Source organism: Salmo trutta, chromosome 22, assembly GCF_901001165.1.
Source record: "Salmo trutta chromosome 22, fSalTru1.1, whole genome shotgun sequence".
In the NCBI taxonomy this organism is placed as follows: domain Eukaryota; kingdom Metazoa; phylum Chordata; class Actinopteri; order Salmoniformes; family Salmonidae; genus Salmo; species Salmo trutta.
Genome location: NC_042978.1, coordinates 38,428,068 through 38,442,372, shown reverse-complemented (window position 1 = coordinate 38,442,372; position 14,305 = coordinate 38,428,068). Strand labels below are relative to the sequence as shown.

The 14,305-nt window shown below is 42.5% G+C and overlaps 1 protein-coding gene across 3 annotated transcripts in view; it reads left to right on the top strand.

Annotated features, from left to right (window-relative positions):
- Nucleotides 1-14,305, top strand: part of col24a1 (collagen type XXIV alpha 1 chain) — a 126,587-nt gene that overhangs the window by 46,328 nt on the left and 65,954 nt on the right. For all 3 annotated transcript variants that reach the window (XM_029707929.1, XM_029707930.1, XM_029707931.1), the window contains 4 exons: nucleotides 1,184-1,237; nucleotides 9,635-9,688; nucleotides 9,855-9,899; nucleotides 13,722-13,766. In XM_029707929.1, coding sequence (XP_029563789.1) covers nucleotides 1,184-1,237; nucleotides 9,635-9,688; nucleotides 9,855-9,899; nucleotides 13,722-13,766 — 198 coding nt within the window. The remainder of the gene's footprint in view (nucleotides 1-1,183; nucleotides 1,238-9,634; nucleotides 9,689-9,854; nucleotides 9,900-13,721; nucleotides 13,767-14,305) is intronic.

Genomic DNA, 14,305 nt, shown 5'->3' with positions numbered 1-14,305 from the left:
TGAGATGATTTGGTATGAGTTGGACCGCAGAATAAAGGAAAAGCAGCCAACAAGCACACAGCATGTGTGGGAACTTCTTCAAGACTGTTGGAAAAGCATTCCAGGTGAAGCTGGTTGAGAGAATGCCAAGAGTGTGCAAAGTTGTCATCGAGGCAAAGGGTGGCTACTTTGAAGAATATATTTTGATTTGTTTAACTCTTTTTTGGTGACTACATGATTCCATATGTGTTATTTCATAGTTTTGATGTCTTCACTATTATTCTACAATGTAGAAAATAGTAAAAATAAAGAAAATCCCTTGAATGAGTAGGTGTCCAAACTTTTGACTGGTAATGTATGTTGAAGAGGGTGGGGCTCAAGCTGCATCCGTGTCTCTCTCTCTCTCTCCTCGCTCTCACTGAGTGCACTTGTAGTTGGAGAGGAGTTAACTTTCCTTGTCATCAGTAGGGCTTGTGACACATAAACATTATGAACTTAATGGAGTGAACAGATTAAATACATTGACATCATTATTTTATGTCTTGTCTAGCTATCGTAAACACTTTAATTGCGGGATTAATATAAATACTTAAATCGAGTCTGAAGATTTGTTGTTAATGATCTTGTACTATTATAAATACTTACCATTTAACTTGGAAACTTGATATCAATTTGCCTGTTTCTCACATTAAAGTCTGGCCTTCCATAAGCACAGTACTTCAATAGACTGACTGATTATTATGCAATACTGTATAACAGCTTCTTTAACCTGACTCATTTGGACTGTCTGTAGGCAACCGGATAGGGTTGAGACATTTTATACACAGTAGATAGACAATGCTCATTTAGCCTCATTTAGTCAGTGTAAACGTTCTCACTTAATTGTAGCATCTACTGTACATCTACACTACAGCTGGGTGATCACATCAGAAAACATCTGATCAACAACAGGTGGAATGTAGATGATTGTCTGCTCCATTTCAAACAGAAACAGTGTGACTTACTGTGTAATTGATTTAGCATTTGTGAACTGTGACACTGCAACTGAATTGAACGGTAATGAACTCTCTCGAACACATCAATAACAACCCCCCCCTCCCACTCTCTCTCTCTCTCTCTTTCTCTCTCTCTCTCTCTCCCTTCCCTATTTTTCTCACTCTCTCTCTCCCCCCTCCCTCCCTCTCTCTCTCTCTCTCCCTCCCAGGGTTCTCAGGGGCAGAGGGGTACACCAGGGGTCCCGGGGCCAAAGGGCAGAAGGGTAAGATAACTATTTTTACCTCCCTCCTCCACTCTCTTTCCCTCCTCTGTTCTGTTCTACATGTCTCATCAGTAACAATGTGAGCTATAATGGACAACAGGAGCCTAACCTTGATTTAATCACGCAAACCTAACCCTGTTTTCATCATGCAACCTAACCCTGATTTAATCATGTAACCTAACCCTGATTTAATCATGTAACCTAACCCTGATTTAATCATGTAACCTAACCTTGATTTAATCATGTAACCTAACCCTGATTTAATCATGTAACCTAACCTTGATTTAATCATGTAACCTAACCTTGATTTAATCATGTAACCTAACCCTGATTTAATCATGTAACCTAACCTTGATTTAATCATGCAACCTAACCTTGATTTAATCATGTAACCTAACCCTGATTTAATCATGTAACCTAACCTTGATTTAATCATGTAACCTAACCTTGATTTAATCATGTAACCTAACCCTGATTTAATCATGTAACCTAACCTTGATTTAATCATGCAACCTAACCTTGATTTAATCATGTAACCTAACCTTGATTTAATCATGTAACCTAACCCTGTTTTCATCATTTACATTTACATTTAAGTCATTTAGCAGACGCTCTTATCCAGAGCGACTTACAAATTGGTGCATTCACCTTATGATATCCAGTGGAACAACCACTTTACAATGGTACATCTATATCTTTTTTGGGGGGGAGGGTAGGGGGGGGTTAGAAGGATTACTTAATCCTATCCCAGGTATTCCATAAAGAGGTGGGGTTTCAGGTGTCTCCGGAAGGTGGTGATTGACTCCGCTGTCCTGGCGTCGTGAGGGAGCTTGTTCCACCATCATGCAACCTAACCCTGATTTAATCATGTAACCTAACCCTGATTTAATCATGTAACCTAACCTTGATTTAATCACGCAAACCTAACCCTGTTTTCATCATGCAACCTAACCCTGATTTAATCATGTAACCTAACCCTGATTTAATCATGTAACCTAACCTTGATTTAATCACGCAAACCTAACCCTGTTTTCATAATGCAACCTAACCCTGATTTAATCATGTAACCTAACCCTGATTTAATCATGTAACCTAACCTTGATTTAATCACGCAAACCTAACCCTGTTTTCATCATGTAACCTAACCCTGATTTAATCATGTAACCTAACCCTGATTTAATCATGCAACCTAACCCTGATTTAATCATGTAACCTAATCTGATTTAACCATGCAACCTAACCCTGATTTTCCTTCCTCAAACACCAGTCTAACATTTCATATGTCTTCATCCCTGCTCAGTTAATCTCCAGGTTAGGGTGATTAACAGAGTGTTGCTTCATTAGATGCTGCTGATTGTTTTACGAGCCTCACAAAGAAGTGAATCAGAGATTATAGAGCTCAGGCGTAATGTTGAGCTCATGAGACACCTGGTGGCCGAGAGGAGTATGACACTGACACAAATAAACCATTTAGCCAATGCTTTTCCTTATGGGTAGTCCCGGGAATTGAACCCACTATCTTAGCGTTGCAAACACCATGCTCTACCAACTGAGCTACAGAGGACTACAGTACACTGATACAGTACTTTACATAGCAACCATGGGCTTAAAGAAGTAATGTATTTAACATGATCTAAGCTTTAAACACTATTGGAATCTTATAGTCTGTTGTGTGAGACTGCATGAGAGATCCCATCTATCAGTAGTAGTATCCACCAGAGAGCTGCGTGGTGACTGCATGAGAGACCCAGTCTATCAGCAGTAGTATCCACCAGAGCGCTGTGTGGTGACTGCATGAGAGATCCCGTCTATCAACAGTAGTATCCACCAGAGAGCTGTGTGGTGACTGCATGAGAGATCCAGTCTATCAGCAGTAGTATCCACCAGAGCGCTGTGTGGTGACTGCATGAGAGATCCAGTCTATCAACAGTAGTATCCACCAGAGAGCTGTGTGGTGACTGCATGGGAGATCCCGTCTATCAACAGCAGTATCCACCAGAGCGCTGTGTGGTGACTGCATGAGAGATCCCGTCTATCAACAGCAGTATCCACCAGAGCGCTGTGTGGTGACTGCATGAGAGATCCCGTCTATCAACAGTAGCATCCACCAGAGAGCTGTGTGGTGACTGCATGAGAGATCCCGTCTATCAACAGTAGTATCCACCAGAGAGCTGCGTGGTGACTGGGCACTCTGCGTCACTCCTTAGCATTTCTCCTTTACTTTTCACTGTCCGTTGACAAAGACACATCTGGGTGGAACTCTGCAGCTGACTGACCATGGCACCGACTGGACTGGCTCCTGGCACCAGCCACCTGGCTGGCACTGGGGTGCCAACCCACATTGGCACCATAGACGGGCAGAGGCGCTTACTCTACCACCTAGTCACTGACGCAGAGTGCCCAGTCACATCACATCCTCTGCACAGTAGTCTGAACCATCTATCACTCTGTGAAAGGATTGACAGTAAATGTAGGAATCCACAATGGAGATAAATAAATCCCTACCCACAGACTAGTACAGACCACAGGAGGTGGAATGGTATCAAATACATCAAACACGTGGTTTCCAGGTGTTTGATGCCATTGCATTTGCTCCGTTCTGGCCATTATTATTATTGTCATACACCTACCGGTGTCCAGCCCACATGGGCTTACAAGACACTACAGAACAAAATAACATTTCACAAATTATACGCATACAATAATCATGACCACTTACCATCTAGCCACACTACACAAACTGTACATTACACAAACAGTACAGCTACCATCTAGCCACACTACACAAACAGTACATTACACAACAGTACAGCTACCATCTAGCCACACTACACAAACAGTACATTACACAAACAGTACAGCTACCATCTAGCCACACTACACAAACAGTACATTACACAACAGTACAGCTACCATCTAGCCACACTACACAAACAGTACATTACACAAACAGTACAGCTACCATCTAGCCACACTAAACAAACAGTACATTACACAAACAGTAGAGCTACCATCTAGCCACACTACACAAACAGTACATTACACAAACAGTACAGCTACCATCTAGCCACACTACACTACACAAACAGTACATTACACAAACAGTACAGCTACCATCTAGCCACACTACACAAACAGTACATTACACAACAGTACAGCTACCATCTAGCCACACTACACAAACAGTACATTACACAAACAGTACAACTACCATCTAGCCACACTACACAAACAGTACATTACACAAACAGTACAGCTACCATCTAGCCACACTACACAAACAGTACATTACACAAACAGTACAGCTACCATCTAGCCACACTACACAAACAGTACATTACACAAACAGTACAACTACCATCTAGCCACACTACACAAACAGTACATTACACAAACAGTACAACTACCATCTAGCCACACTAAACAAACAGTACATTACACAAACAGTACAGCTACCATCTAGCCACACTACACAAACAGTACTTTACACAAACAGTACAGCTACCATCTAGCCGCACTACAGAAACAGTACTTTACACAAACAGTACAGCTACCATCTAGCCGCACTACACAAACAGTACTTTACACAAACAGTACAGCTACCATCTAGCCACACTAAACAAACAGTACATTTCTCCTTCTCCTCCAGGCATTGTGAACAAACTGAGCAATCTCATATAGTGAAAAGCCCTCAGTCAGTTGGTGCAGTCAACACAATTCACTGTGGTCCGCTAGCTCTGATATAATAACATAACATGCTAGCATTCTAGCTAGCTAGCTACATTCTGACGACATACTGTATATATGTCATTATGGCAAACATTCTGAATTCTACCTGATATCACTCAGTCTTCTCTCTCCTGAAGCACACAAACAAGATCTACTCTGTACACATGCTCCTACATAGGCTATGCATCACACCAACTTTCCTCTGCTTCACACAAACACTGAAAACACATAGCAGCACTTTACAATCACACACATTTGGATATTCGGTGGTTACTATAATCTACACTTGATTGCTTTTCCTGTTTTGGAAAATATAGACATACAGAGCCTTCGGAAAGTATTCAGACCCGTTGACCTTTTCCACATTTTGTTACTTTATAGCCTTATTCTAAAATGTATTAAATCGTTTTTTCCCTCATCAATCTACACGCAATACCCCATAATGACAAAGCAAAAACAAGTGAAGACATTTTTGCAAATGTATAAAAAATGAACAACTGAAATATCACATTTACATAAGTATTCAGAACCTTTACTCAGTACTTTGTTGAAGCACCTTTGGCAGTGATTACAGCCTTGAGTCTTCTTGGGTGTGACACTACAAGCTTGGCACACCTGTATTTTGGCAGTTTCTCCCATTCTTCTCTGCAGATCCTCTCAAGCTCTGTCAGGTTGGATGGGGAGAGTTGTTGCACAGCTATTTTCAGGTCCCTTCAAAGATGTTAGATCGGGTTCAAGTCCGGGCTCTGGCTGGGCCACTCAAGTACATTCAGAGATTTGTCCCGAAGCCACTCCTGCATTGTATTGGCTGTTTGCTTAGGGTTGCTGTCCTGTTGGAAGGTGAACCTTTGCCCCAGCAGGTTTTCATCAAGGGTCTCTCTGTACTTTGCTCTGTTCATCTTTGCCTCGATCCTGACTAGTCTCCCAGTCCCTGCCCCTGAAAAACATCCCCACAGCATGATGCTGCCACCACCATGCTTCACTGTAGGGATGGTGCCAGATATCCTCCAGACGTGCGCTTGACATTCAGGTCAAAGAGTTCAATCTTGGTTTCATCAGACCAGAGAATCTTGTTTCTCATGGTCTGAGAGTCTTTAGGTGCCTTTTCGCAAACTCCAAGTGGCCTGTCATGTGACTTTTACTGAGGAGAGGCTTCCGTCTGGCCACTCCACCATAAAGGTCTGTTTGGTGGAGTGCTGCAGAGATGGTTGTCCTTCTGGAGATGGTTGTCCTTCTCCCATCTCCACAGAGGAACTCTTGAACTCCGTCAGAGTGACCATCGGGTTCTTGGTCACCTCCCTGACCAAGGCCCTTCTCCCCCAATTGCTCAGTTTAGCCGGGTGGCCAGCTCTAGGAAGAGTCTTGGTGGTTCCAAAATTCTTACATGTAAGAATGAAGGAGGCTACTGTGTTCTTGAGGACCTTCAATGCTGCAGAAATGTTTTGGTACCCTTCCCCTGATCTGTGCCTCGACACAATCCTGTCTCAGAGCTCTACAGACAATTCCTTCGACTTCATGGCTTGGTTTTTGCTCTGACATGCGCTGTTCACTGTGGGACCTTATATAGACAGGTGTGTGCCTTTCCAAATTATGTCCAATCAATTGAATTTACCACAGGTGGCCTCCAATCAAGTTGTAGAAACATCTCATGGATTATTAATGAAAACAGGATGCACCTGAGCTAAATTTCGAGTCTCATAGCAAAGGGTCTGAATACTTATGTAAACCTGTTTTCGCTTTGTCATTATGGTGTATTGTGTGTAGATTGTTGAAGATATTTTTTTTATTAGTCCATTTTAGAATAAAGCTGTAACGTAACAAAATGTGGAAAAAGTCAAGGGGTCTGAATACTTTCCAAAGGCACTGTATGTGATCTGTCCACTGAATCACAACACTTCTATAACCAGAACAGCATTGTTCAGTAACAATAAATGTAATGAAAGTGTTGTGTCGGCAGTGATTTGATTACACGCTGGTATTTTGGAACAGCTGTTCTGATATAAACATGCATGACATGCTGCTGTGATGTTTATCTCTTGTGTCCAACAGGCTAAAGTACTTTACAGCAGCAAAGTGAAACAGCTCAGCTTGCTGCCAGTCTACGCCTCCACAGGGCCAATCCAATAGTTGTTATCCTAACCTTATTATGACCTTCTCTTATGGTTTAACCGTCTGAGCTATAAAGAAATCAAGTCTGGATGATAAAATGTGGCATACTTGAACTAGGCCTAGATCAGGAAGCATCGCATTCCTTAGGTAACGTTTACAATTCATGATGTCACAATTTACAGTAGGAGAAAAGAAAGTGCATTCTAGAAAAAGTCACTTTCACCCCTCTTATCTCTCTCTCTCTCTGATATCTAATCCCCGACAGCAATAATACCTTTACAGATTAATTAAGTCTGCTGCTTTAATGATATTACATAATTATATAAGATATTACATAAATATATGAGATATTGCATAAATATATGTGATATTACATAAATGTATAGATATTACATTACTATATGAGATATTACATAAATATATGAGATTTTACATAAATATATGAGATATTACCTGCAGATAAAATATGTCCCAGTAGTAACTATACACTGAGTGTACAAAACATTAAGAACACTTACTCTTTCCATGAAATCCAGGTGAAAGCTATGATCCCTTATTGATGTCACTTGTTTAAATCCACTTCAATCAGTGTAGATGAAGGAGGGGAAACAGGTTAAAGAAGGATTTTTAAGCCTTTAGACAATTTAGACATGGATTGTGTATGTGTGCCATTCAGAGGGTAAATGGGCAAGACAAAAGATTTAAGTGCCTTTGAAAGGGTTATGGTAATAGGTGCGAGGTGAACCGGTTTGAGTGTGTCAAGAACTACAACGCTGCTGGATTTTTCACGCTCAGCAGTTTCCCATGTGTATCAAGAATGGTCCACCACCCAAAGGACATCCAGCCAAATTGACACAACTGTGGGAAGCATTAGAGTCAACATGGGCCAGCATCCCTGTGGAATGCTTTTGACACCTTGTAGAGTCCATGCCCCGATGAATTGAGACTGTTCTGAGGGCAAAAGGGCACGGGGTTGTTCCTAATGTTTGGTATGCTCAGTGTGTATGGACTAACTACAGTAGTACTACAGTATAAACTATTACCTGCAGACAGAAGCTAGGAGACAATAGTTCCCCATGACGCATCATCTTTTAGCTCTTGACCTGTCTATGTGTCTTTCAGTTGTCCTCATTGACCTCACAATGTGTTACTATGTCACTTGGCTCACTCAATTGACCAATCAAAGCAGGGATTGAATTTGAATTGGATTTAGTATAAATTATAAGTGTGTTTGGCTACTGTTCTAATCCATAGAACTGACTGAGCCAAGCGTTTGTAATAGGGCACAGTTAGTGCCTGTTATCAACCCTGAATGAACCATTCACCCAACTGTACAGTTTTAGGATCAAGTAAAAGAAAGTTACAATTTCCAATTCAGCAAATGAGATTTATCTTAGCTCTACTCGTTTCATTTGGCCTGACAAGTGGTGGCTCTGCTCTCGTTTTGCTTGGCCTTGACAGCCAGGTGGACATCCAGCCATGTGAGGCGGAGCCCCATACAGTACATCCACTCACTCAAATGTCTGTGTTGAATAGTTTTATGAGTAAGTAAACACTTATTTTTACTGTTTGACTTATTTCCCCGCTGTATCCTTGGCCTGCCCTGAACCAAGGTACAGGAAGTGTAGCGTCCACTACAAGAAGACAGAGTAGTCCAGTAAAGCACACACTCAGACGGATGATCCGGCAGTTGCTTGTGTTTTCCTCCTCCAAAACACAGGCACTTAGTACCACTGAATGTGGCCTGATGGTATAGCATTTAGCTTTTTGTGTGTAAGAGAGAGAGAGAGAGAGAGAGAGAGAGAGAGAGAGAGAGAGAGAGAGAGAGAGAGAGAGAGAGAGAGAGAGAGAGAGAGAGAGAGAGAGAGAGAGAGAGAGAGAGAGAGAGAGAGAGAGAGAGAGAGAGAGAGAGAGAGAGAGAGAGAGAGAGAGAGAGAGAGAGAGAGAGAGAGAGAGAGAGAGAGAGAGAGAGAGAGAGAGAGAGAGAGAGAGAGAGAGAGAGAGAGAGAGAGAGAGAGAGAGAGAGAGAGAGAGCTTGCAAAGGTCAGCAGGTAACCCCCAGTTAGACACAGACAAAGAAGAAGCTGATTACTCCCAAGTTGTTGATGCTATGCAGTCCAACTGTCTGTCTGTGGATGTGTTTTAAGACGAAAAGGGCCTGCACAGTAGACTGCTACCATGTGCTGCTCCTAACACCAATGCCCTTATGTGTTTGATACTCCCCATGCTCTCGCCTCCTCCACCCATTCTTTTATTGAGACACTCTAGATGATTTGGTTACGCCCATATCCCATATTGTACACTGCTAAGTACAGTAGGTATGGGTGGGTTTGCGTGGTTGTGTGGGTGTGCGTGGGTGTGTTGGTGGGTGTGAGAGTGTGGGTGGATGTGTGCTTGTATTTACGAGTGCCGTTGTGTGATGTGATGGCTGAGTGGTTTGTAAACCATGCATACAGAGAGGGCTAAGCTATTTGTGTGTCATAGGGGCCCAGGGATACACACACACACACACACACACATACACACAGAGTGCTAAGCGGCTGTGTTTCTGTGTCATAGGGGCCGAGGGGTACAGATGGTCCACTAGGGGAACCAGGGCCTGAGGGCACCAAGGTAAACATCTTCTCAGCCTCAGAAGAACATTATACTGAATGTCCTCTTTCTACCTGACTGAAAAACCTTGTTCTGTGCACTTTGACCTGATTAAAAGTCTGTTTGTTGCCTCACTAAGATCTCTCTTTATTCCTCTTTATCTCTCTCTCTTTTCGCTCTTCTGCAGGGAGAGCAGGGGGAAGGTGGAAAGAAAGGGGAGCCTGGGTTCATAGTGAGTACTCTGCATTACCTGTCTGCTTTGAATGAGTTTACTTTCTACCACAGACCCAGCACAGGCCTCAAGAACATGTGTGCTTTTAATTTAACATCAGAAATGTATATACAACGTCTGTGTGTGTGTGTGTGTGTGTGTGTGTGTGTGTGTGTGTGTGTGTGTGTGTGTGTGTGTGTGTGTGTGTGTGTGTGGGGGAGTTTGCTCCTGTCCTGTGTGTTTCTGCACATGACTCTGTCCCTATACCGATTAGAGGGCACATTGAATAGGGTGCAGGAGGCCACTTACGATGACAAAATAATTGGATCTCAACAGAAAGTCCCTTATGGTTCACCTGAGGCAAGAATGAGGCAGGGTTATTTACTGTATCACCCCTGCTGACCAATTACAGGCCAGAATGAGGCAGCGCTTCTTCCTGTATCACTCCTGCTGACCAATGACAGGCCAGAATGAGGCAGAGTTACTTCCTGTATCACCCCTGCTCCTGCATTCATTCTACACAACAGACTCCACTGTGTAGGAAACCTACCCCAATATATTCAGCATGTGTGATTATTCCTACATCTGAGTGAAAAGGTTACACTTGGGCCAACATAACCTGACGTTTAAATTGCCATTAAGATCTGTGTGGGAGATCGGTAGACTTTAATTAACGGTTTTATTTGCAGAGGGTGCCATTCTTCTGATGGCTGTATCAAGTTATAGTCAATTAAAAACCTCTTCCAGCTCACAGTAACGAAACCTGAGCTATGTCAATAAAGACCTGCAGCATGCAAGAGGAAAATGTGCCCTGCTCTGTATTTTAACTGTAATCAATGTGTTGCTTTTTATTTGGGAGGAAAAACATGAAAAACCTACCCTCTGGCTTTATATTTGCTAGCGTCATTGTCTCCATTTTGGTTGGGGGATTTCATTAAAACACAACCTGTAGATGGGTAGAGCCATTGGTTGGATGGAGAGAGTTTATGAAGGTAGATTATAGTGAGTAATTTATTTGTCATCATTTTGGATGAATCTAGATGAGTGTAATGGTTCCTAACATGATGGACCAGTGCACCCGTGTCATCTCTAGCTTTGATGTCCTGTGTTCTAGCATTATGTGTGTTCCAGTATTGAAAAATGGACAACAAAGTATCTCTTCTATTCTTTCTTTGATGTCTTCAATGGCATTTCTTTAACAGAGGATAGATAGTTCAGTTTGGAGCAGTAATGTTAACACCTGTAACTGCCAAAATAATGGAAACACTTGAGTAAATGAGAGATACAAAGTATATTGAAAGCAGATGCTTCCACACAGGTGTGGTCCCTGACTTAATTAAGCAATTTGATGAGCATGAAAACGATGTGAACCATATGCCATGGCCGTCTCAGTCATCAGATCTCAATCCAATTGAACACTTATGGGAGATTCTGGAGCGGCGCCTGAGACAGCGTTTTCCACCGCCATCAACAAACCACCTAATGATGGAATATCTCGTGGAAGAATGGTGTCGCATCCTTACAATACAGTTCCAGACACTTGTAGATTCTATGCCAAGGTGCATTGGATCTCTTCTGGCTCGTGGTGTCCCAACGCCCTATTAAGACATTTTATATTGGTGTTTCCTTTATTTTGGCAGTTACCTGTAGGTGAACTATAGTACCTCCACTAAGTTGAGGATATCTTGGATAATAGAAGATATTCATAAGACTTGCATACAGTGTAGGATCTTAATTTGTGCCAGTTTGTTACAGCTGGAAAATAATCCTGCAGCAACAGGTCGTGTGAATTATTACAGTATATGGATTATACAAAGAACAAAAATATAGATGCAACATGTAATGTGTTTGTCCTATGTTTCATGCAGTGGCAGCTGGTGGGAGGAGCTATAGGAGGACGGGCTCATTGTAATGGCTGGAACAGAAATAATGGAATTGTATCAAACACATCAAACATATGGAAACCACATATTTGACTCTGTTCCATAATTCTATTCCAGCAATTACAATGAGCCCGTCCTCCTATAGCTCCTCCCACCAGCCTCCACTTGTTTCATAAACTGAAGGAAAAAAAATCCCAGAAATGTTCCATATGCACAAAAAGTTTATATCTCTCAAATTGTGCACAAATCTGTTTACATACCTGTTAGTGAGCATTTCTCCATCCACCTGATCTATCAAGAAGCTTATTAAACAGCATGATCATTACACAGGTGCACCTTGAGCTGGGGACAGTAAAAGGCCACTCTAAAATGTGCAGTTTTGTCACATAACACAAGGCCACAGATGTCTCAAGTTTTGAGGGAGTGTGCAATTGGCATGCTGACTGCAGGAATGTCCCCCTGAGCTGTTGCCAGAGAATTGAATGTTCATTTCTCTACCCTAAATCACCTCTAATGTCGTTTTAGAGAATTTGGCAGTACGTCCAACCGGCCTCACAACTGCAGACCACGTGTAACCACGCCAGCCTTGGACCTCCACATCCGGCTTCTTCACCTGTGGGATCGTCTGATCCCAGCCACCCAGAAAAGCTGATGAAACTGTGGGTTTGCGCAACCGAAGAATTTCTGCTCGTGTTCGTCATCCTCACCAGGTTTTGACCTGACTGCAGTTCGGCGTAGTAACCAACTTCAGTGGGAAAATCCTCACCTTCGATGGCCACTGGCACGCTGAAGAAGTGTGCTCTTCACGGATGAATCCCGGTTTCAACTGTCCGGGCAGATGGTAGATTGCAGACTGCGTGTATGGTGTCCTGTGCGCAAGCGGTTTGCTGATGTCAACGTTGTGAACAGAGTGCCCCATGGTGGCAGTGGGGTTTTGGTATGGGCAGGCATAAGCTACGGACAACGAACACAATTGCATTTTATCCTGAGGCCCTTTGTTGTGCCATTCATCCGCCGACATCACCTCATGTTTCAGCATGATAAAGCAAGGCTCCATGTCGCAAGGATCTGTACACAATTCCTGGATGCTGAAAATGTCCCAGTTCTTCCATGGTATGCATACTCACCAGACATGTCACCCATTGAGCATGTGTGGGATGCTCTGGATCGACGTGTACGACAGTGTTCCAGTTCCCGCCAATATCCAGCACAGGAGTGGAACAATGTTCCACAGGCCACAATCAACAGCCTGATCAACTCTAGGTGAAGGAAATGTGTCGCGCTGCATGAGGCAAGTGGTGGTCACACCAGATACTGACTGGTTTTCTGATCCACGCCCATAGATTAGGGCCTACTGAATTTATTTCAATTGACAAATTTCCTTATAGGAACTGTAACTCAGTAAAATAGTTGAAATTGTTGCATGTTGCGTTTATATTTTTGTTCAGTATAATAAATTTACATTTTTGTAGGGGTTGATACATTTTTCGTAAAGGGAAAATCAAGTCTGAAATTTCAGAGGAAATTACAAACTTCAGAAGCCTTTTAAAACCTCAAATATACAACAAGTTTTAAATGTGCTGCACTGCAGGTAAGTTCTCCTGCAATGTGGTGATCAAATTAAGATCCTACATCTGTAATACGAACTAGTGCACGTAGTCCACTAGGGACGGTACTGTATAACTGGTACACTCATCATGCAATTATCCCGGCAGGGGTGGGCAATTCCAGTCCTCGGGGGCCTGATTGGTGTCGCAGTTTTGCCCCAACCCCAGCTAACACACCTGACTCCAATAATCAACTAATCATGATCTTTAGTTTAGAACGCAATTTGATTTATCAGCTGTGTTTGCTAGGGCTGGAGAAACATTGTGACACCAATCAGGCCCCTGAGGACTGGAGTTTCCCACCCCTGAATTGTTGGGACTCAACCATCTATTCCATGCCTTTCCTCTTGCAGGGTAAAGCTGGCGGTCCAGGGGAGAGAGGCCTACCAGGGAAAGCTGTGAGTACCTTACATTACATTCACCTACACACTGTATCTCCATTACTTTGACAGGTTTGATTGACAGGTTTGGTTGACATGTTTGATTGACAGGTTTGATTGACATGAGGTAAAGAGACCAACACCAGAGTTACATGAGACTATGTATTAAAAGTCCCGCCCTATAAAGAATTTTGACCACAGTTTTCTACCTGTTATATAGGCTCCCATTACAATTATTTCCACCACACTTTCTACCTGTAATATATGCACCCATTAAAATTATTTCCACCACAGCTTTCTACTTGTAATATAACCGTTGCCCTATAAATTATTTCCACCACAGATTTCTACCTGTAATACAGTCCCAGCACTATAAAGAACTTCCACCACAGCTTTCTACCTGAAATATAGTCCCCCATTAAAATAATTTCCACCACAGATTTCTACCTGTAAAATAATCCTGGCCCTATAAAGAATTTCCACCACTTCTTTCTACCTGTAATATACTGTAGGTCCCATTACAATCATTTCCACCACAGCTTTCTACCTGTAATATA